At 40.6% G+C, this 23,424-nt stretch overlaps 6 protein-coding genes across 6 annotated transcripts; 4 read left to right on the forward strand and 2 right to left on the reverse strand.

The window, feature by feature from the left end:
- Nucleotides 1-96: 96 nt before the first annotated feature.
- Nucleotides 97-9,161, reverse strand: LOC6584049 (SET domain-containing protein SmydA-8). Its single transcript, XM_002009673.4, has 2 exons — nt 7,962-9,161; nt 97-926 (listed from the first exon to the last, which is right to left on the reverse strand). The coding sequence occupies exons 1-2, from the start codon at nt 8,811-8,813 to the stop codon at nt 300-302; spliced, it is 1,479 nt and encodes a 492-aa protein (XP_002009709.1). The 5' UTR covers nt 8,814-9,161; the 3' UTR covers nt 97-299.
- Nucleotides 9,162-12,100: 2,939 nt separating this feature from the next.
- On the forward strand, nt 12,101-12,652 carry LOC6584050 (sarcocystatin-A). Its single transcript, XM_002009674.4, has 2 exons — nt 12,101-12,319; nt 12,391-12,652. Exons 1-2 carry the CDS (start codon nt 12,150-12,152, stop codon nt 12,587-12,589), a joined length of 369 nt encoding a protein of 122 aa, XP_002009710.1. The 5' UTR covers nt 12,101-12,149; the 3' UTR covers nt 12,590-12,652.
- Nucleotides 12,653-14,384: 1,732 nt separating this feature from the next.
- LOC6584051 (sarcocystatin-A) lies at nt 14,385-14,917 on the forward strand. The gene is made up of 2 exons (XM_002009675.4): nt 14,385-14,592; nt 14,666-14,917. The coding sequence occupies exons 1-2, from the start codon at nt 14,423-14,425 to the stop codon at nt 14,862-14,864; spliced, it is 369 nt and encodes a 122-aa protein (XP_002009711.1). The 5' UTR covers nt 14,385-14,422; the 3' UTR covers nt 14,865-14,917.
- Nucleotides 14,918-18,509: 3,592 nt separating this feature from the next.
- On the reverse strand, nt 18,510-19,471 carry LOC6584052 (alpha carbonic anhydrase 8-like). The gene is made up of 2 exons (XM_044008341.1): nt 19,444-19,471; nt 18,510-18,982 (listed from the first exon to the last, which is right to left on the reverse strand). The coding sequence occupies exons 1-2, from the start codon at nt 19,469-19,471 to the stop codon at nt 18,510-18,512; spliced, it is 501 nt and encodes a 166-aa protein (XP_043864276.1).
- A 1,118-nt stretch (nt 19,472-20,589) lies between these two features.
- On the forward strand, nt 20,590-22,070 carry LOC6584053. The gene is made up of 2 exons (XM_002009677.4): nt 20,590-20,929; nt 21,483-22,070. The coding sequence occupies exons 1-2, from the start codon at nt 20,735-20,737 to the stop codon at nt 21,948-21,950; spliced, it is 663 nt and encodes a 220-aa protein (XP_002009713.3). The 5' UTR covers nt 20,590-20,734; the 3' UTR covers nt 21,951-22,070.
- LOC6584054 (zinc finger A20 and AN1 domain-containing stress-associated protein 2) lies at nt 21,970-23,351 on the forward strand. Its single transcript, XM_002009678.4, has one exon. It carries the CDS (start codon nt 22,259-22,261, stop codon nt 22,862-22,864), a length of 606 nt encoding a protein of 201 aa, XP_002009714.2. The 5' UTR covers nt 21,970-22,258; the 3' UTR covers nt 22,865-23,351.
- The last annotated feature ends 73 nt before the right edge of the window (nt 23,352-23,424 follow it).

Below are 23,424 nucleotides of genomic sequence, written 5' to 3' on the forward strand. Positions count from 1 at the left end.
GCATTTAAGCGATGCGTCATTTATTTCGAGATCGTTTCAGACCTCTGATCTTTAGAGCAAACAACAAAAAAGAAAATGAAAAAAAAAGTGCTTCCATTGTAAGTACATATATGCATATACATATATATATATTTTTTAAATGATTATAAATAAATAAATACAAATAGATTTATGTTCGATGCGATACGATACGATACAATATGAGAAAAAAACATATATATATATATATATATAGAGTAGTATATATATAGAATAGACGATAAACGAACGTCAACGCATTGGGTTCCCTCTCTTCCTCCCTAGGCCTGCTCAGCAGCAGGAGCTGGCGGTGGTGCCGCTGCCCCGCCTCCTGCGCCTGCAGCGGACTCGTCGGCCACGGCTAGCGTGGCTAGCAGCTTGTCCGCCTCGGCCGCCTTCTGCTCCAGCTCGGCCAGCTGGCGCTGCTTTTCGGCCAGCTCCTTCTGCTTCTTGGCGCGTCGCTCCTCCTCCTTGTGCAGCTGCTGCTCCAGCTGGGTGCGCAGCACCGAATCGCCCAGGCCGAGCTTGTCCATGATCTGTGTGATGTCGCGACAGTAGCGCAGGCGCGTGCTCGACACCAGCTCCTCGTTGCAGTCCTCGCGCCCCTGCGCCAGGCGCGCCAACACCGACAGCTTGGCATCGATCACCACATAGTTGCTGCTCGGTATGAAGCTGTCGCTCTTCTCGTTCAGATAGTGAACCAGGGTGCGCAGCGAATTCGAATTGACCTTGGCATTAATGGCGCCACTGGCGAAGTCCTGCGACTTCATCATCTGCGCATGCGTCGACTTTTGCTTGCACACCAGACAATTCCAATTGGGATGCGGCAGCCCGGTGATCTCCGGCACCACCAGTCCGCTGCAGTTGGTATCGCGACAGTAGAGTCCCGATATGAACGAGCCCTTCTCCTGCAAATCAGATCAAAGAGACAACACAAAGAAAATGAAAGAAATGCAGATCAGTTCAAGCATTATCTCAGTTATTCATATACGCAAATATTTGGCATTCCTTTTCAGCAGATGTGCTAAAAATACGCAACAGATATAGGCAGATATATCTCTCTCTATATATGTATATATTTATATATGTATATATCTGTATTCGACTAGATACATCACATCACACACATCTCTTTCTATGTGTGTGTGTGTGTGTGTGTGTGTGTGAGTATATGCACGTCTGTATGCAGATCGTAAATATTGTGACACATAAAAAACATGATGCTTAATAACAGATTTGGTATGGAAGAGATCGTCGCCAGATTGACAAAGATCCGTCCGTACGCGATCATCACAGATCTTTAGTCTGATCGTGCTCCTTGCGCCAAGGTTAGCCACGTCATCGTTCCGTTCTGCAAATCCAATTTGTTCAGTTCGAGGTCTCCGAATATTTGCGCTAATTAGCCAACCATAAATTTCAGCAAAAAGTACGACAGTAATAAATTACGGAATAAGTCCCATTGAATTATGGACTACCAAAGAACCGAAGAGCTATCATCAGATCAGTTCTATAGATATGGAGCAAGGTAGGGATTTGCTAACAGTTTATTGCAAATTAGTTAGTTAGTTCAGTCTAGGTCATATATGGAATGCAATCAACCCGAATTGGTATTAGTCATATTCAGCCTATATATACATATATCTTCTAGATTTCAAGGAACTCAAGAAGTAATATCAAATATAATTGCATAGATATAATCTTATAGCTGACATCCAATAGGTTATGGTAGCTATGATAAATTCGTTATATATCATAATCAGCTTAGATCATTTGTATGGAACCAGAAAGTATGGTCAGTTATACAAATACGTTTAATGTGCAGATCAAGAACGTTTCGTAAAATAGTCGATTTACAAAATGTTCGGCTAACTCTTTAAATAGTAATCCTTTTGAGTCACTTAATCACTTGAGTCTAAGAATTATAGACTTTAAGTATGGAAAAAGTAGGGATACTTATCATATGCATTGAGATCAAACCCCAAGGCTCTTGTATATACATATTTCTATGGATAATATCGAACAACTGATAGTTGATAATATGAACAACTGAGACATACATCTAATAGTATATACAGATAATCTAGTGTATACATGTCCATGGACTTCAAATAACCCATAAAGAATTCCCAGTTGAATATCTAGAGATCAAAAATATATATCATATAATAGCTAATATTAAACATGTGGGATTACTAATGCAAATTTCTACATAAATATTATAGAATTCATAAATTAAAGATTTATGAACTTAAAAAATACAATAAGTATGTCCAGTTATACATGTGTATATATTCATAAATATATAAATTATACTATAAATATGTCCAGTTATACAATATATACCTGCCAATTATATTGATCAGCTAGATCTGATCTGATATTGATAATATTTAGCAGCTAGATTTGATGATTTGTAATATTCTAATATATTATAAATATTATTCATCTATAATTTTCAGCATTTTAAATTCCCATAGATACATTTTCAAAAATTAAAAGTTCTTCTCAATGATTTCATTTGTGTATTCATTATTCATTATATGTATATCATTATACCAAGTTGTTTTAAGTGATTTAATTTATGTCTTCATTATACATAATTATACAAAGTTTTTCTAAATGATTTCATTTATGCAGACATTTAGAAGAACTTTTTATATTTGAAAAGTTTCCACTGAACATTTTCCAATATTTCTCAATCCATTCTTGATTCAATTTATATAGAAATTGTATTTAGTTTTTGAAAAAAATTGCTAATAAAAAGTATACTATATAATCTATATAATGAATTGTAATTAATTGTACTATGATTACGATTATATGGTATTCTTATATAATTGTAATCATAGCACAATTTAAAATGATTACGATTGTAAGAGATCCATATAACTAGAAAATAATAAGTTGCAAAAAGGAATTTCTTGTAATTTTATTACATTTATATATATTGTTTACAGCTGTTCTAATACATTTAGAAAGCAGTTTTAAATTTAAAGAGTATTATACAATATGTATATAAATCAAAAATGATCTGAAATACCCAAAAATTTGTAACGAAAATTCAGCATTCATATTTGAAATTTTCGTAAAATATTTAGTAAAAATTGCAAAGGTTTTTCAAATATTTTTTCGATTTTTGGTAACAAATCTCTGAGAAGCCCTATATATAAGTTTTAGATGGATGATATTGTTGTAGCTACAACGAGTGCGCTCCCTAAAAAAAAAAAAGAAACAAACACCAAAAAAGTTCAGTGAACCAAATGAACTTGAGTGGCTGCCGCCCAGCGACGCCCCCAAGACAGATCCGGGCCATCTCAGAGGCTGTGGCGCCCGTTTCATTTGCCCGTGGAGACAGCTGATGGGTGCTTAAGCGTCAGGGCGAAAGACTTTAGCAACTATTTCGGGCCGTTGATGAGCTGCTCAAAGGCATTAAATTGCTGTTATAATTGCTCATCCAATTGTAAGTGAGTCTGGCGGGACAGCCAGGCAGCCAGAGCGAGAGCGAGAGCGACAAAGTCTATAGTTGATTTCATGACTAGCGATATGTATGGGCTCTATGGCCGTGGCCAAGAAAATCTATACGAATCTAGCATATATATATATACATATATGTGTATACAGTTAACATATATTGTGTGGATATACATATGTATAGCTGCTCATGAGATATGCCAATAAAAAATTTAAAAGTCATAAAATGCGCGACAACCACCGTCCGGACAGCCGAGCGAAATTCGAGGGGGGAGGGGAGGGAGGGATTGAATTCTTGGCATGTATTTGTGTATGCAGTAGATCAGCGAGAAATCAAAATCAAATTCAAATTCGAAATCAAAGTCAAAACCAAAACCAAAACCAAATTCAAAATCATTTGCCAACGGATGCGGATATACGCACAGACGTTTCAGATACGCTGGGGAAAAACAATCGCCAATCTATATGGATGTAGATCTGTAGATCTATAGATCTATAGATATACAGATACAAATAGATGTGTGAAGGCATGCGAAACGCCTCAAATATTCATGCAAATTAAAAGCTTTTTGGAATTTACATATTTATTTGTGATTTAATTGAATTGCTTTTGCTGTTAAAAATAAACACATCGAATTTCGTGCTGCTCTTGCTATTATTATTATTATTATTATTATTATTATTATTATTATCAATGATGTTTTTGTTGTTGTTGATGGTGTTCTCGCTGGTGTTCATATTGTTGTTATTTTTATTTTGTTTTTCCTATACCCTATATTTATGGAAAGTAGGCGGAAGCGAGGGCATTTTGCTTTTTAGACTGGGTTTGCTACAGGTCTTACTATATTTCATGTTTATTCTTTGGGTCAATTTGCAGAGTCGCATAGGCAGAGTGCAGAGGGTAGCTCAGGTTAGCTCAGCTTGACTACCAATATCTGAACTTATTTCTGCAAGAGTCAAACTTGAACTGATGCTGACTCTGAAAAGTGAGCGAAGCGTCAGTCGAGCTGCAAGGCTTAGCTGGTGCTAGTCTAACAGCTTGAGCTCTACCTAGCATAGATGGATTCATTCAATTAGATTGTGAGGCTAGCGAATAAGAGTATAGCACACCGACTCTATTGCCAGGATAATGTTTAAAAGAGAGAAGACACCTCTCATGCGATACTACGGCATGGAACTTTTTTCCAGGCACATCTCTTTCGAGCTGGGATGCCTTGGAAATGTTCAATGTAGTGCTGCCCCTTTCATTAAGGTAGAATATACTCTCTGATAAATTCTCCTGCATTTTTGCACTTGAAGAAAAAAGAAAGGCGATTGCTGCCACCCTGTAGGGGTGTTGGTATAGGCCTAAAGAGATGACGAAAGTGTTGCTACCCTGTAGGGGTGTTGGTAGGTGTCTTTTCTAACTTGATTTCTGACAAATATCATACCGTAGCTGGAAGTCCCAATGAGGTTCACTTTTTTGCAAAATAGAAATATATGTAGGCATAAGCTAGAGTCTATGCAGCTGAACCTAATTGGCAATTGGCTCTAATATAATGTAAATTCAAAGTTAGTATCAAGATGATCATGATTGAACAAGTTTACACAAATAGAATATATATATCATATATAAATCAGCTGCTATTTCATTCAGCTCATTCAACATTCTTTGGGAGCATCCGGCCCGTCGGGCATACCCACACAAATCATGCACACTGACTTATATTTTCATTCGTATATTCTGTTGCTTGTTTGCTGGCATTGTTTGCATTGCGTGGCGCGTTTTGCTGCTTGCCACTTGTTGCGCCTGGAAGCTGATCAAATTTATGGCCCAGTCAACAAAAACAAAAACAAAATTCAAATACAAATAAAAATTAAAAACAACAACAACAACAAGTGCACATCCAGAATGGCGCTGGCTGCCTGCAAAAGTGTGTGTGTTTAATTGCTTTCGGATGGATGTGGATGGGCACAGGAAATCCTTAATGTAAATTTCTCATTGTTTGCTTCGGACGGCCAAAGAAAAAACAGAATTGAAGCGGAAAAGGCGAAAAAGCGAAAAGCGAAATGCGAAACATATCAACAATATTTGCATTCTCCTTGGACTTTTCTATTAGTACATACATAGATCATTCCACGCGACACGCCCTTCCGATGATCGCCTGACACCGCCTGTTTACACGTACCACTCTCGATTGCCGGAACTTCTTACAGGCAAGCGAAAAGAACGACTTGATTTATATATATAAATATATGTCTATATATACATATATATGGTTACCTAGCCAATAGATATCGGAAGATTCGAGCTAGCTGATATGTGAAAAGTAATTGATAAATTTACATACTTAAAGATAGAGAGTTTATTGGGTTGAGTTGTTCCAATATTTTGAATAATTCCGATGCTATCTAAAACAGCATCAGAGAAATATGTATTAAATAGAAGAGTCTAGTTTATTCGAATACCTTTTCTGATATATAATTAATCTGTTATTTATCAGTTTTTTTTTTTTGTCAAACACTTTCTGTTTACCATTGTATGTCTCACAAGTATTATTATCTGGTATTCTCGGAATGAAATTCTGTTGTTAGTTCTGTTAAGATTTTGGTTTTTGTCTCTTTCCATTTTTATGATATATCTTTTATTTTAGAAATCTGTGTAATAAGAAATGCGTTGGTCTAGTATATTTTGAGTTATCCTGATATGTTTTATATTATCGACATCTTTGGTAATTGGAAGACTTTTAGCTTAGCTCTTCAGCTCCTTAGTTCCTTAGCTTAGTGAATCATAATAAAATAATAATAAAAAATATGGCTTTTATTATTTCATTATTATTTAAGACAAGAAAAGAAGCAAATAAATTTTGCAGAATAAAGTGATCAAATTTATATATATATATATATATATATATATATATATATATATATATATATATTTTTAATTTATAGAATCATTATTTTAAATATAATGGTCACATTTTGAAAAATATTTATATATATATTTTTTTTATTATATTCCATATCAAATATAAAATCTAGCTCATGTTATTGCAATTTTTTAGTTTTTATAGCAATGTTTTTGCACAAGAGCAAGACACGACACGCGCCCAGAATTTAGAGAATTTTCGAATAAATGCAAAAACATCATCAATTCAAAAATCAAATACACTGAGTGCAGCTGTGATCATATACATATATAGATATATATGTGTTGGATACCCTGTATCTTTAACTAACTCTAACTCAATGTTTCGATGTAAATATCAAATGTGAAACATTTAAATAGAATCCAATATGAATATGATTATTAATAGTCTTTTAATACAATAGATATTTGCATTATTTGGGTAAGAGTAAAAAGACAAACACTCGCACGTGTAGCTGTCTATATACATGTGTGTGTGCGTGTGTGTGCCGTGTGTACTCTCATGTGGGTGAACAAGTAGTTTATACAGCTGCTCGATCAGTCAACACCTTCGACTGTAAATTGTGCCTGGTCGACGTTGTGTATTTCGGGTTGGAATTGCAAATCGTTAGCCACTCAATCAAGTCGAATCACCAGCCGAACGCAAATTGCAGCTGCAATTTCCATTCAACTAAAAAGCCCATGAATTAGTGGAAAATTAAAGAAAAGAAAATTGTCTGGAAAATTCAGGTAATTCTCAATGAATTTTTCAATTGATTCGTTTTATTCAGTTGATGTGATTGAAATTAAGAATTCTTTGAATAATATTTTGGGGAAAAATTAGTTTACGATTTTTTTAAAAGGCTTAAAGACTTTTAGTTCCTTTCAACGAAAAACATAATCAAAAGTGAGCTGGTTTTTTCGATCATTAAGGGATTAAGTTTCTTTTATATGTTTGTTGTCATTTATGAAATTTTTAAATATCTTTATAATAACTGTCGATGACAAACGTAATCTATATGCATTGAATGATTCAGAGCTCAGAAACGCAGATGCTCACAATTTCTAAGATCTAATATCTAAGATCTATTCACATTGGAATGTAAAGGCTTTAATTTTTTTAAAGTACAAATTTCGCTTTCGTTGTAAAAATAGTAGTAAAAGATCAGCCAGCAGTCAGTCAATTAGTCGGTCGATCGAGCCACTCTTATATCGGTCAATCAGTCAGTCGGGAAGTCAATCGGGATCAGTCAATTAATCAGTCAGTCAACCAGTTAAGTAAACCGTCAGTCCATCAGTCAATCGATCAGTCAGTCATTCAACCAATCGATTTATCAGTTATTAGTCAAACGATCAGTCAGTCCATCAGTCAACCCATCAGTCATTGAGCCAATCAATTAAACCGACGATCAGTCAATTGGTCAATCAGTCTGTACAATCAGTCAGCATAATCATTTAATATAATCCCAAGCATCTCTACACAGCTTCTAATAAAGACTTTCCTCAACTCTCGATCTGCTAGTCAGCATCATGTATATATTTCCACACTTACGATCCCCAATCCCCGATTCCAGTTTCCACTTACCGTTGGGTCCAAGCAACGTGGACACTTGCACGTGAAGCCCTTCTTCATCTTGAGGAACAGATGTCGCGCTATGTTGCCCGTGAAGAGTTTCGTATAGGTGGTGGTTATCTCCTCGCCCTCGGCAATGTCGACAGCGGCACGCACGATCATATTGTTGGTCTTCTCCTCGAAGGTGTAATACGAGTTGGGAATGCAATCGTGATTCATGACAGCGAACAGCGGATAGAGGGCGCGATAGTTGAACTCCTGGTTGTCGGTGGTGCGATCTGTTGTCTTGTCGAAGCCGTTCGTCCTTAGCACGGCCACGGTGCGGTTCATGATCTCCACGATCTTCTTGTCCGTCGGGAAGTTCTTGAAGCACTTGGCCGCATTGCGCACCTCGGTGCGATGATTGTTGTCCAGATTCGCCTGCAGGCAGTAGATCAGATCGCGCTGATCTTTGCTCAAATTGATGGCGCGCGCCACGCACAGCAGCCGTATGATCACTGAATTGGCCACGTCCGGCTCGTTGGAGCCCCACGCTTTGAACATATCGCAATCGGTTTTGTGCTGCTTCTTTTTGGCGCACAGACTGCAGACGGGCAGGCCGCAGCCCTGGCGGCACATGAAGCGCGTGTCGGGCAGCATCTTGAAGCAGACGCTGCACGCGTTCAGCGTGTCCTCCTCGTGGGCAGCCAGGCCGATCAGGAGCGGGCTATCCTGGAAGATGATCTCGCCGCGCTTCAGATTGCGTGTGGCCATCACGCCACGGCCGGCGATCTTTGAGACGCCCACCTCCCAGGCGGGGTCCTTGTCCTTGAACGGCGCCAGATGCAGATCCAGCAGCTCCGACGTGCGTTTCGGGCAAATCATTGTCAATCGTCGATCGTCAAACACTTCAACACCTGCTTCAAATACGTTCAACCACAATCTCACGAAAGGCCACCAAACAAAAATGAAAAAACGTTGCCAAAAGTCCAAACGCTTCGCTTTGCTCTCAATCTGAATCGGAATTCTCAATTCGCTTGATTTCAAATTTCCAATTGTGAAAATTTCAAATTTTCAAATTTTCAAATTTACAAATTTTGCAATTTCAATTTGTATTATTTTTTATTGAATTCTGATTTTGTTTTTAGATCCAACACTCGATAAAGTTTTTCGCTTTTGTGCCACTTGCCACGAGTTTCACGGCTGCCGTTCGCAAACTGTCGCCGTTTTCCAGCCTTACATGATTTTTATGTGAAAAGTCGGAAAATGTTTCGCGCAAAAATCCGAAAGTCCGAAAATCGAATAATTTCGTTTGGCATTTCGGCTTGCGGCACGAGGCGAGTGCCGAGTCGGGTCAGAGACGAGCCAACCAAGCAGCCGCAGCTCATTATGATAAACAGTGGATAATGTTTGTGTTGATCATAATGACGATGATGATGTGGATGATGAAGATGACTTGATAGACTCGATGTTACTACTAAAACTGATCAAGTGTAAAGCAATTTGGAATTGAGCAAAGGGAATTAGCTACAGAGGAGAAGGAGGGACAGAGAAGAAATAAAAAAGAGTGAGAGAGAGAGCGTGAGAGAGTGAGCATTATTGGAAAGAAGAGGAGAAAGATAGAGCAAAGTGAAGGAGACTTGGAGAAGGGGCGAAAGTTTGAGAGATAGATAGATAGAGAGAGAGAGAGATAGAGAGAGAGAGATAGAGAGAGAGAGAGAGAGAGAGAATGAGAAAGAGAGCGAGAGAGAGTGGGAGGAAACAGAAAGGAAGGAGGGGAAAGGAAAGCTATACAGAGAAAGTAAGCCTAACTGAGATAGAGAGAGAATGAGGGAGTGAGAGATACAGACATAAAGCGAGAGAGAAACTGAGATAGAATGAACGGGAATAGATAGGTAAAGAGTAACGAGTGAGAGATAGAGAGGGGGAAATAGAGAGATAGAGAGAGACAGGAAAAAAGAAAAATTAAAACTGGGAGAGAGAGAGAGAGAGAGGCAAATAGTGAGGCAAAGTGCTAAAGAAAGAGTGACAGGGAGACAGAAAAAGAGTATCAGAGACTGTGAAAGAGATAAAGAGCAAGAGCGAGAGAGATAGTTATGGGAAGAAATAGAGCATGATTGAGAAGAGATAATGAGTGAGAGTGGCCAAAGGAGAGGGGAGAAATGTATAAGAGGGCAGCGAAAGATAGTGATATAGAGATAGAGAGAACGAAAAGCACCTTTGAAGCAGAAGTGGAACGACGCCAACGCCCACGACCAAGTCATTGCGCCACCACCCCCAGCCCGCCCGCTATTGGGGGCATCGCCATTGGCGCCGTCACACTCAAGAGGTGAAACGGATTACAAGTGTTAAGCGCAAAAATCTGGTGAAAAAAAAAATAATAATATAAATGTACACATATATATATAATGAAAGAACGGGGCGACAAGTTCTAGCTGACAGCAACGGCTGCAGATGTCTATGGCTGGATGGATTGATGAATAAGCCACGGGCTCCCAGCAAAAGCGAGCAGAGCCCGGACCCCCAAACGGTCGAATGTCTCAGATGCGCCGCCAGTTGAATGGCTGTGGCTGTGCCCGTGGCATAGGGGCATAGATTTGTGCACCTCTGACAGTTTGCTGGAGGAGCGCCAAAAATGAATGGGCGATTGGAGTGGGGGGGAGTGCGAAAGAGGGAGAGAGAGCGAGATAGAGAGATATGCAAAATACATATTCGACAAGCTTAAATCATTTGACATTCTTGTTCAGATGTTTGTTGTGCCTGCACACTCGTGCCCGTACTTTGATGCGATCCGTAATTAATCGTCTCCGTCGACTGATCTCTGTGCAATTACCCCGTATATTGGACATGACAGCCAGAGGAGGAAGCCACTGCGTCTTCCAGCTGAACAATTTATGAGGTCTACGACTCCAACGGCTTGAAAGGATGCACATTGATCCATGATGAATGTCTCTTATTAGCATGATTATTTACATCTTTATTTATTTTGGACTTTAATTATATTTATAAATTTAGCAATAAATATTCCTATTCCATTATTATAAAAAATGATTTCGTTGAGATTAAAAAATTGATATTCTTTAAGAATAAAGATTTTAGTATATATTATTATATATATTTAAATGTTGAACTTTAGGTACATCAATATTTTAATCAAAAGCTTCCTGTGTGGCCTTTGAATATTATATAAGCACAATAAGCAATAAACCATAATTGCTTTTTCAAATCAAAACAATTAAGAGCTCTCTAGTCGAGCCTGTTCGACTAAGAAATCCCCAGCAAACAAAAATGGTAAGATTTTTGTATTTTTTCCATGGACAAACACAGGAAATCTGGTAACGGTATTAGACCAACTCAGCTACTGATCCTGATCAAAAATATACATACTGTATCTGCCACGCCTCCTTCAGCCTGTTACATATATTTTCATAAAACCATTATGCTTTGATTTTACATTCTCAACGAGTTTAGGGTAAAAGCCCATCTGAAGCCAGCGACCTTTACGATTAGCTCAATATAATCTAATTATGTACACATAATGTTAGAATTGAGCTTAGCTTAAGTGCTTAATTAAAAGAAATAAATAAATATATATGCATAGAATTATAGAATGCCATTAATTAGAATTGTCCAACTAGAATTCCCCATGAAACAAAGAGAAACATAATCGTCAGATTAATGCGCTTTGTTATACTCGCTCATGAAGTGAAAGAGTATATTGGTTTTGTGCAATCCGAAAATATGATATAAAATATATAGTGGATATATGGAAGCTCTTAGGGGGCGTTGCATTTACCCTTCAATTATTTTCCTCATTGAAAATGCAGCTCCTTAATTCCAACTACATTACTCTAAACTTCTTCATAGGATTGACCAAAATTCATATATACATTTCTACTGGGGTGTGGAAATGTGGAAATATTATATATTTTATATAAATAGAGTTTGTAGAACTGTAGAACTGTGGAACTGATCTATTGTCTTTGGATCTTGACTGAGCAATATGCAGTCGGTAGTGCCCGACTTCCTATTAATATTTATATATATATATGTATATATTTAAATGTCACTATAGAAGAGATTAATATTTGGTACAAGTGGGTCAAGTGCGACCTAAATTATTTTGGGAGCATTGATAAGACACCGACTGACGCCATATAAAACGATTCCAGCTCGCCGTACTCATACTCAGTCTGGAACCGGCATTCAAAGTAACCAAAAATGTTTGTGGCAAAGATTTTATTGATCTGTGCAGCTGTTGCGCTGGTCAGCGGCAATCCCCAAACACTTGGCGCACCTCGCCAACTAAGCGGAGCTGACTTGGAGCAATCGAAGCGGACGCTGCAGGAATCTCTCACGAAGCTGGCAGCTGGCGAAGGACCCAACTACCGGTAGGCAGCCATCGCTTCAACGTGCTCTGAGCTCTCTAACGATTCCCTTGTTTTGCTTGGCTTCCCCATAGCATTTCGAAGATTCTATCGGCAAGCCACCAGGTGGTTGCTGGCTCCTTGGATAGGTACACTGTGGAGCTGATCGACAGCAACGGCCAGACGAAGGTGTGTGACGTCAAAATCTGGAGCAGGACATGGCTGCCCAATGGCATTGAGGTGACCTTTGAGTGCCCCAACGAGGAACCCTTGGTTAGGAAGCATAACCCCTAAGCGCCAGTTATCCAAAATAAAGAAAGATTAAAAATTGATGCAAGTAAATGGATTTTCATTTAAGTGGATTGTTTTCTTTTTCTCTTTTATCGATAATCGACTGTAAGTAATCGAAACACAAACAGCTGACGATGATATATTATATTGGCATTATGCCCATTAGACAGATCTTTCATATTTTTATATATTATAGTATAATATTATAATATATGTATATAAAGGAAAAAAGAAGGAATCTCGTAAATGAAACTTCGATAAGACATTGAAAGATGCCATATAAGTCGATTGCAATTTGCTGTGCTCTTTCTTATTCAGTTTGATATTTCAATTGGGATATGTTTGTGATAAAGATTTTAATAACGGCAATGCCCAGGAACAATTCCCAGGAACATCTGACGAGCTAAGCGGAGCTAAATTAGAGGTACATATGTATTTATCAATCGGAGATTGGAGGAGTGCCTCGCTGAGCAGACATCGCTTCAATATGATTTGAGTTCTCTAAAGAGAGCACGCAACAACCAGACGAAGTTAAGATCTACTAAATCAGATGAGGTTAAGGTCTCTATCAGATCGTGGCTGCGCAAGGGCAATGAGGTGTTTTTTAAGTGCCTCAACGAACTTCCGTGGGTTAGGAAACTCAACATATATGCAAAATAAGGATTGGAAATTGGGTTTTTAATAAACTCGCTTCGTTTTTTCGTCTCTGTGTTCGCAAAGCATTGATCATGGACTTCAGGACTTGGATTGAGTAGCAACCAACTACATGTATAAGTGATCAAAAGCCAAATAATTGATTATGATTAGTGGATTGACTTGCACTCATACGGATCAGTTCGAGATGTCTTAACCGAAGCGACTGGGAAATTTAAATGGTAGTCCAAGCTGTGATTTGGTTGTTGAATCTATTCGACCTTTAGAATTGTGTTTAGATTGAGAAATGTCTATAATGTTGCTAAATGTCTATAAATTTACTAAATGATTTATCATCAAAGTAAATAACATTTCTAAGACAATATGAAAATATGAATGCAGTAAATACCCTATATGCATGCTCAAGTCCAAGCTGCCAGTATTCAATGTTGAATTGCTCTTCATTTTATATAAATTCTCATCTCTAATGAACTAATGTTTATTCATGTTTGACATGCAGTTATAAATTAAGTTTGGCTTGATAAAACCGACCTACACAGGCGAGAACATAATACGATTCCAGAAGATCAACTGATCGATGGAATATCCTCAGGCCAGAGGATAACTAAATCAACTCCGGCGCGTAGTGAGGCCATCGATAATGATAGGTGATAAATTGCCGACTTTTCTTCTGTTCATCTTTGACAACGGCGTGAAGATCTTATAAATAAATGAATATACGTTATTGGGCTTATCAATATTCCAATTTCCGAATGCACTGATGGCATATTACAGAATTAAATAAAATCAAATAGAGTCAACAAAGCTGCTGTTGCTCCTTCAATTCATTTTAAACAGATTGCCGACTCTGAAAAACTTGGGCCGGGTGGCACGCCTCACTCACCCCCCTCGCGACATTAGGATTCAAACCATATCTGTAACAATCAGACAATCAGGGCATCTTTGCCAATTGGAATCTTCCTAGCTATACGCACTTTATTTATATATTGTATTATATATGTATTATTATATAATATATACGATAATATAATGTAGTTTCAAGAAATTAGGGTCAAGCGCTCATTAAGTTTCATAGGTGAATCGCTGATAAGACACCAACTGATGCCGATGACCGTTGCTCTATAAATCGATTGCAGTTCTCGGTTCTCGCGCTCAGTCTGGCTTTGACATTTGAAGCGAGAAATGTTTGTGGCAAAGATTTTGTTGGTCTGTGCGGCTGTTGCGCTGGTCAGCGGCAATCCCCAGGGATTTGGTGCACCGCGCGAGCTAACCGGCGACGACCTGGAGCAATCGAGGGCGAATTTGGAGAGCTCGCTCACTAAGCTGGCAGCTGGCAGTGGACCCTACTATCGGTAAGCCTCTATCAACCAAATGTGCTTGAGTTCCCTAAAAAAAACAAACTTTTGTTTTTCTTTTTACCTATAGTGTTTCAAGGATTCTATCGGCTAGTACCCAGGTCGTTACTGGCACATTGAACAGATATAAGGTGGAGCTGATCGATACGAATAACGAGACGAAGGTGTGCGATGTGGAGATCTGGAGCAGAACCTGGCTGCCCAATGGCGTGGAGGTGACCTTCGACTGTCCCAACGAAGCCAAGGAAGTCAGGAATCATAGCGCCTAAGCGTCAGTTATTATAAATAAAGATTGTGAAGCATTGCAAGGCAATCAAATTCAGCTCACAAGGCTTTTAGACTTTGATCAAGTAACACTCTAGGTGGCATTATATTATTAGTTATTATTAGATTATTATGATTATGATTCTATTATACTGATAGGGCTCTATCGAATCGAATAGCTACACGGCACAGATTACTAGAGCCTGATACTAAATACCTACTGCAGCACCTGACATATCAACTGAAGCTGTTAGGCAGCTATCTAGGGTTGAGAGTCTGAGTTTAGAGCATGAGAAACTTTTACCCACTTGCTGACAGCTAAAGTTGCCTTGAGAGTTGCCTTGAATGAGACAGCAGCTGGAGCTGTCCTCATGGAATGGATTGGCGGAGCAGAAGAAGGTTGAATATAATTGCCTTTACCGGAACTGACATCAAGGAAACACTCATTGCTACATATGAAACACAGCTGCTGTCTAGACTCGAATGCTTCCGCTACTACGTAAAGCGAATTGTTCAAGAAGCCATAATTTTGTAGAAGGCAAGAGAGATGCTCGGCAGAAACTAAAGAGAGCTGAGATCTGTGTAAGCTTGGAACGCATCAGTTGGAGCAGAGCTACCTAGCATTGAGTAAAACTTGGCTAAAACTATATATGTATATATATATATATATATATGTATACATATATGTATATATTAACAGTCTCTCACAGACTAGGAGAATAATTGTATGTATAAAATATAGAAATAGGTCTACATGGGATGCATCTGCATTTGCAATGGGTAATCAAGTGAAAAGACCCAAAATTCGGAATGTTTTGGCAAATAATGGGAAATTGTTTTTAGATTTTGTGATCGAGAACAGCATGACAATTGACTAACAACACACACGCCCATGTTGACACCGTCTCATCATGCTTCGGCTCCGTTGCAGCTGTGCCCAGCCGCAGCCCCTGCCGCAGCCCCACCCCCAGCACTCCGCCCCAAGGCAGATGATGTCTGACGTTCACGTCATCAGGTTGGTCAGGTGGCGGCAGTGTAGACAGCCAATTGGCTGAATGTGTTGCCAATGCGCAAGATTTTCGTTGCCGGCTACTAGTGCCAGCAACAACAATAACAGCAGCAACAACAACAACTTTAATTTAATAAAATTGAATTAAATGCCAAGCAAATCAAGCGAACGACTCGCTGCTGCTGCTGCTGCTGCTATTATTAATTGCTAGTCTACGGCCGAAATATGTGTATGCATAATAATATTATAATAATATGTAATCAAATTGAAAAACCTGGCAAATGCCTGGCACAGTTTCTGCCTTGCCTTGCATTGCCTTGCCTTGCCATGCTGAAAACAACAACAAGTGCAAATTGTTGGCGCTTTCACGCGTTCCGCGCTACGCGCCGTTGACCATTGGAAATTTGACGCCATCGAGATCGAGATCGAGATCGAGATCAGCATCGGCATTGCCATCGCCATCGCCATGTCAGCAGCCATGTCAAAAATTGTCGCCCTAATAACGGCAACAGCTCCTGGCCAGGCTCCGCTTCCGCTCTCCAGCTCGCCCAGCACTGAGCAGTCCACTCCACTTGCCATCCACTTGCCATCCACTTGCAGCCTCTGCTCAGTGTCATGTGCTCAGCGCTGCTTCCGCTGCTGAAATGTAAAAAAAAAAAAAAGAATTCTTAAAAAAAATATAAATAAATATTTATATACATATACATAGCAAATACAAACATAGACTCAATGCTCACACACGCACACACACATACACATCTAACCATTCATACGCCGCGTGGGACGACTGCAGCAAATTGCTGTAAATGCCTCAAGACAAAAAGTAGAATCCTTGATTTGCCAGCATTACCCAACTGCCAGATACCCTGTAAGTTCGATTATATGGCAAATTAATTGACAAAATATAAATTGCAATCAATTTACATATATCTTTAAATAACACTAAGCTAACATTATTCTTTGAGCTCAACTACTAGATACCCTATAAGTGGAATTATATAGAAAATAGTTGGAATAAATATAAATTACATTCAACTTGCATATATAACTCTAAATAAGCATTAGGCACTAGCTCAACTACTTGATACCCTGTAAGATCGAGCATATATTATATAGGAAATATATTGATAGAAGATAAACTATAACAAATGTATTTAACTTTGACTATAGTATTAACTATGAGCTGTACTGCCAAAACAGAGAAGTTTTTGCCAGCTTGGACTTTAATTTAAATTGAAATTTAAAGCTTGTAAATAAACACAAACTATATATGTATATATAAAATAATATACAAAATTTGTATACCAATTTAAACATATGATTATTTATACACACATACATTTGCTTGTCTTAGCCATATCCCTCGGCCACTGTCACTTAGCTGCCTCATAAATCATCTGAATTTCGACTTTCCTGTAACAATGTTTAGCTTATTTTGAGGCCAGTTCATAAAGCCATTTTAGTGTTTAATTCCCTTGTTTTATTAGGGTATATAAAATCTAAAATAATATTTTGCAATTTATTGCACAAAATATCTATGAAAATTTGCTGAAAAAAGGCGCAAAATTTTGACTGCAGCTCTCGTCGTGTTGCTGTTTTAATTTTCAGAGTCAATTAAAAATTGTTAATTTAACTTATAATTTTAAGGTAGGAAAATGCGATGCGATGCGATGCGACCAACACGGCGGCCACTCGCAAAAAAAATTGCAATTAAAATATTTGCGCGACTTTGTCACGACGCCGACGGCGACGTCAGTTGATGGCGGCAAATTTGGCGTTGAGTTGACATCCACATATCACAAGCTGCCTCTCCTACTCCCCCCACCCGCCGCAGACACTGCTCACACACAGTCAACCACTGTTTGTATGTGTGTGCGTGTGTGTAAGTACTTATGCCTCATGTAAACTGATAGAAATATTATTTTCTCTCGTTGCTCCATTACATTTAAATACACTTAGAACATATGACTTGCAAATAATAAATATTGTAAATAAGTCAAGTCAAGTGAAAAGCGCGAATCGGCTATGTGCGACTAGTAAATACCGTGCACCTGCAGTCAGGAAGAGCCGTTATTTCACTCGCCGAAAGCTTCTTTTACACACGCAGCTTACGCAGCGACTGAGGCAACGCTCAGGCTGGCACTGAGCTCCTCTTGGGCTGCTCTCGGGCGACTCTCGGTCTCTATATAGGCTGCCCTCTGGCTGTATTTAGGCTGAGCTGAGGTTGTGCTTGGGCTTCGCTTGGACTGCGCTCAGGCTGCACTGTGGTTATATTTTGGTTGATCTCCGACTGCTCTTGGGCTGTTCTTGGGCTGCGCTTGGGCTGCTCCTGGGCTGCGCTTGGGCTATGCTTGGGCTATGCTTGGGCTATGCTTGGGCTGCTCTTGGGGTACGCTTGGGCGGCTCTGGGTTGCTCGTGGGCTGCTCTTGGGGTACGCTTGGGGTACGCTTGGGCTATGCTTGGGGTACGCTTGGGCTGCTCCTGGGCTGCTCATGGGCTATGCTTGGGCTGCTCCTGGGCTATGCTTGGGCTGCTCTTGGGATACGCTTGGGCGGCTCTTGGGCTGCTCCTGGGCTATGCTTGGGCTGCTCTTGGGGTACGCTTGGGCGGCTCTTGGGCTGCTCCTGGGCTGCTCTTGGGCTATGCCTGGGCTGCTCTTGGGCTGCTCGTGGGCTGCTCGTGGGCTGCTCGTGGGCTGCGCTTGGGGTACGCTTGGGCGGCTCCTGGGCTGCTCTTGGGCTGCTTCTGGGCTGCTCGTGGGCTGCGCTTGGGCTGCTTCTGGGCTGCTCGTGGGCTGCTCTTGGGGTACGCTTGGGCTGCTCCTGGGCTATGCTTGGGCTGCTCTTGGGATACGCTTGGGCGGCTCTTGGGCTGCTCCTGGGCTATGCTTGGGCTGCTCTTGGGGTACGCTTGGGCGGCTCTTGGGCTGCTCATGGGCTGCTCTTGGGCTATGCCTGGGCTGCTCTTGGGCTGCTCGTGGGCTGCTCGTGGGCTGCTCGTGGGCTGCGCTTGGGGTACGCTTGGGCGGCTCCTGGGCTGCGCTTGAGCTGCTCCTGGGCTGCTCTTGGGCTGCTTCTGGGCTGCTCGTGGGCTGCGCTTGGGCTGCTTCTGGGCTGCTCGTGGGCTGCGCTTGGGGTATGCTTGGGCTGCTCCTGGGCTGCTCTTGGGCTATGCTTGGGCTGCTCGTGGGCTGCTTATGGGCTGCTCTTGGGCTATGCTTGGGCTGCTCTTGGGCTGCTCCTGGGCTGCTCTTGGGCTATGCTTGGGCTGCTCTTGGGCTGTTCTTGGGCTGCGCTTGGGCTGCTCCTGGGCTGCTCATGGGCTGTGCTTGGGGTATGCTTGGGCTGCTCCTGGGCTGCTCTTGGGCTGTGCTTGGGCTTCGCGCAGGCTGCTCCCGGAATGTGCTCTACAAAGACGTATTTAATCAACTTTTCAGTGCATGATAATGACAAATAGCTGCGTGTATATAGCTATGCATTACTATTTAAATTTAAGGGAAGTACGGAGCTTTGCCATATCCATGATAAAGACTACGTATTCATTATCGTAACCACCACATTTAATATGTAATTACCAACATTTGTGGTGCTCAAGCCCGTCATGCTGCCTAAGAAAAAAATACCTTATTCTCTGCGATGTCGTCATCTACCTGTTGCATACCTTGCCACAATAGCATTATACCCAGAATTCCCATTTTCAAGGCGACACAAAGCATACAAAAGCTTCCCATTTTTTTTTTTTTTTTTTTTTTTTTTTTTTATCAACTGTTACCAGGTAACCAAGTAAGTACTTCCAGCCAGGCGGATGTTGCGTGTGCAATATAATGAAGAAGTCCTAAAAATATTTGTTTTTGATCTACTAAAAATACATTTAAAGACACTCACTTTGGGATCCGCTTTATTAATAGATACATATAAATACATATATATACATGTGTTGGAGTTGAACAGATCCCTTCTAGGGAAATTAAGATAATATATGACATATTAATATATCTCATATAAATATAGAGTATAAATATATGCATGAATATTATGATCGATCCTATGATACATATGTGGATATTATATATTATATCATATATAGTATTTCCGCATTTGTAACTGACTGATCTTGCAATGCTAAATGCCACGGGCATTTCGAGAAAACATTGCAGCAAAATGTTAGCGATAATTGCTGACAGAGGGGAGGGAGGGGAGCACATGATGATCACGTCCAGATGGCAGGCAGGCAGGCGAGCAGGCAAGCAGTCCGGGCCCAGCAGCCTTGGAGATTTGCTCTAAAGTTCTATTAGATTTTAATATACTTAAACGCAATCAATTTTAATGCGCTCGTTTCGGTTGCCTGTCGAATCGAATTCAATTTGATTTGCTATTCGATGTGATGGGGGTGTAGGGGATTTCGATTTGGATATGGATTTTTAGCTTCTGCGCCATTTGCAAGATCACCCAAAAATATCAAATACAAAATATATATATTTATAGGTATATACATGTAAAGAGAAGAGGCCAGAGGAGAAGTGAAACGCAAATATTGTTTACAAGCGAATACAAGTGTGGAATCTTACAAAAATGTTGCCGCTGCGTTCCATATGCACATGATCTACATAAGTGATCATCTATCTACACACACACACAAACACACCCACACACACAGATAGAGAAAGATTGTGAATACTTATTATATGCCCGACTTATGTGTTAACATAAAACAGATGACGAACGGCAGCTGTGACTGCCAATCCAATTCGATTGCCTACCCAACTGGATACGGCTCTGGCTTCAACTACGTACGTAACGTGCCAAATGCCAATTTGCTGACGTCATTCCTGCTGCAGTCGATCATCTGGTGGGTGGTTGGGCGGCATGATTGTGGCTAGCAATAACAATCAGAGTGGCAATGGCAATGGCAATGGCTATGGCTATGGCTATCAACGCTGCGTCTGCCGCTCCAACGATCAGCTCAGCTTGATAAGCGCTTATCCAGATGTCGCTCAGTGCTGCTCTATAGGTGGACCCAAGATGACATTCGTGCGAATGCTGATCTTGATGCCGCTGCTGGTGAGTCATTAGCTCAATTAAGCCTAGCCGGAGGCTACTTGAGGCGCTGCAACAAGTACATCAGGGCAGACCTAGTCAAAACTCAGCTCAGCTCAGCTTTACATATACATTTCAGATTTGTTTTCTCATTAAATTGTACAAAATTTTAAATCAGATTTCCATTCACAGTTCTCTTAATTTTGTGACAAATTTGCAGTTCATGTCCAATATCGAAATAGCTCGCTAAATTGTGAGACTTGGACAAAAACCGTCGCAAAGAATGGCAAAGAAAAAAAAAAACTGTTGCGTCAATCACTGAACAAAGAACAATTACGTGTTGTGCAAAGACTTTTAACTGTGACTGTACGTATCTGAGTCTCGCAATTAGAAGTGGCTCATGTGCAATTTACAATTTAGCTTAACTTATTTAAATGCTCAGGTTGTATGCTAAAAGAAAACCTGTTTAAGCGCAATTAACTTTGAAATTGCGCTTGCAATTCTTTTGAATTCGGTTCGCTCATCGGTCATGTTATCGATAACACGATAATTGCAATTGCCCATTGAACAATTACAGCTATCGCTACTGGCTAACTGTGGGCCGTTGGCTTTGCCGCCACCGCCACCGCCACCACCACCCACTCCTTCAGCCCGATCCGCCCAATCGCTGGCCATACTGCGTGCTCGAGATCAATGCTTCCGCAGCGAGCGGATCAGCCCGAATCAGCGCCTGGCCCTGGACAGACAGCAGTATAGCAATGTACCCTATGTGCATCGCTATGTCTATTGCTTCTGGACGCGCTTACAGCTGTGGCACGATGGCACCGGCTTCGATCCGATGCGCATTGTCGAAAGCTTTGGCGGCCCGAGGCGTCTGAATCTGGAGCAGACCGTGCCGGCCATCAATGGCTGCAATGCGCATGCTCGTCGCTCGGCCAGAACGGCGCTGGACTGGTGCTACGGCGCCTTTGTTTGTGTGCTGCGCACCGCGGTGGGCGATTGGTATCGCCACCACATGCAGGACGTCATCAATGGCAACGCCTAGGCTGGCGATAATGGGCGCAATAACAATGCAAGCAATTAGGTGATTGGGACCACATACATACATACATACACACATACAGACATATTTAGCTTGTATGATTAATGATAAAAGATGTTTGGATTTTTGGTGTTGATTAATCGTTTGGGTAGTCGAGCAGTGAACGAAAACATTTGAAAATCCAGTGTTATTTGATCTAACTCGAAATAAGTACATATATGTAGTAAATTCGATAATCGATAGTTTGTTAGGGGCCGGGCTGGCAGCAGTTGTTCCATAACTAACTGATTTTTTGGCTTTGCGTAGCTTTAATGCACATTCATCTGCTGGTTGTTCAGACACTTGGAAGTCGTAGTAGACTTGGGCAGCAAAATTCAATAAAATTTATACTGAAGGCTTTGACGATCGAATCTGAAGACCCGGTTAAGATGGATAATGGAGAAATCCGCGATTTTGCCAATGCGAATGAGGGCGCAATTGAGTCAATCTCGACGTTTAAGTCAAAGAGCATGGATTCGAGGGCACCGTTAAATGTGACACCAGGCACCGGGACTGCACTGAGCCCTCTGTCCATATGCGTCGAAGATCTACCAGATGAGCACCAGCAAGTGGATGAGCAGGCCGAGGGCGGCAATCAGCAGCCGTCTGGTGGTGAGTCAGAGCAGGCAGCTGCTCCATCAGCTGCTGACAGTGGCAAGGGACAGGCTCAGGAGCAGCCGAGCAAGAAGGGCTGCGACAAGTGTGGCAAGAAACTTGGTCTGACCGGCGGATTCCCTTGCCGTTGCGGTGGCACCTTTTGTGCCGTCCATCGCTATAGCGATCGCCATGATTGCACCTTCGACTATCGTGAAATGGGCGCCAACGAGATACGCCGCGATAACCCATTAGTTGTGCCTGAGAAGCTCCGCAAGCTTTAGTGATAGAGCAACTGAACGCCGGCTTGGCCCTTCCGTAAATTGCAGTTGTTATTGTTCTATTATCATTAACACAGTTTTTGGCATGAGGCATTCACCACCTAAAAGCACACACAGAAGGAACCGAGTGAGGGCAACAACAAACACAGAACACTCATCGAAATGAAACATCGAAGGCATAATGCATATTCAATCTTCAAGCTGTAGCTATTATGTAAACCTTTAACTACGAATAATCCAAGTGCCTCAAGTTAAGTTTAAAGATATTCTTACTTATATTCTTATTTTGCAAATTACAGCCAACTGTTAGTTATAAACCTCGGCCAAGTAGTATGTAAATTACTTAATCTTTAGAAAATAGTAATATATTATATAAGTCAATATATGAGTGACCAAAAGCTTGGCCTCAAAGATGTTCCTTCTATATCAATATTATATAAGTAAATATAAGAATAAAATGTCAATATATGAATGACCAAATGTTTCTTCATCTACTATGTATAACTTTTATATCAATATTGTAAAAGTAAATATAAGAACAAAGTATATACGGCCTCGTGAGA

This window comes from Drosophila mojavensis, unplaced genomic scaffold (assembly GCF_018153725.1).
Source record: "Drosophila mojavensis isolate 15081-1352.22 unplaced genomic scaffold, ASM1815372v1 contig_136, whole genome shotgun sequence".
Lineage (NCBI taxonomy): Eukaryota > Metazoa > Arthropoda > Insecta > Diptera > Drosophilidae > Drosophila > Drosophila mojavensis.

Bases quoted from the DNA above. Each gene is read 5' to 3' on its own strand.
- LOC6584049 (XM_002009673.4), bottom strand. From the start codon at position 8,813: ATGATTTGCCCGAAACGCACGTCGGAGCTGCTGGATCTGCATCTGGCG. The intron at 927-7,961 runs GTAAGTGGAAAC...TCTGATTTGCAG, and splicing joins CACGTTGCTTGGACCCAACG to GAGAAGGGCTCGTTCATATC.
- LOC6584050 (XM_002009674.4), top strand. From the start codon at position 12,150: ATGTTTGTGGCAAAGATTTTATTGATCTGTGCAGCTGTTGCGCTGGTC. The intron at 12,320-12,390 runs GTAGGCAGCCAT...GCTTCCCCATAG, and splicing joins GGCGAAGGACCCAACTACCG to CATTTCGAAGATTCTATCGG.
- LOC6584051 (XM_002009675.4), top strand. From the start codon at position 14,423: ATGTTTGTGGCAAAGATTTTGTTGGTCTGTGCGGCTGTTGCGCTGGTC. The intron at 14,593-14,665 runs GTAAGCCTCTAT...TTTTACCTATAG, and splicing joins GGCAGTGGACCCTACTATCG to TGTTTCAAGGATTCTATCGG.
- LOC6584052 (XM_044008341.1), bottom strand. From the start codon at position 19,471: ATGACGGGCTTGAGCACCACAAATGTTG. The intron at 18,983-19,443 runs GTAATTACATAT...GCCCACGAGCAG, and splicing joins CTTGAGCACCACAAATGTTG to CCCAGAAGCAGCCCAAGCGC.
- LOC6584053 (XM_002009677.4), top strand. From the start codon at position 20,735: ATGATTGTGGCTAGCAATAACAATCAGAGTGGCAATGGCAATGGCAAT. The intron at 20,930-21,482 runs GTGAGTCATTAG...GAACAATTACAG, and splicing joins TGATCTTGATGCCGCTGCTG to CTATCGCTACTGGCTAACTG.
- LOC6584054 (XM_002009678.4), top strand. From the start codon at position 22,259: ATGCACATTCATCTGCTGGTTGTTCAGACACTTGGAAGTCGTAGTAGA.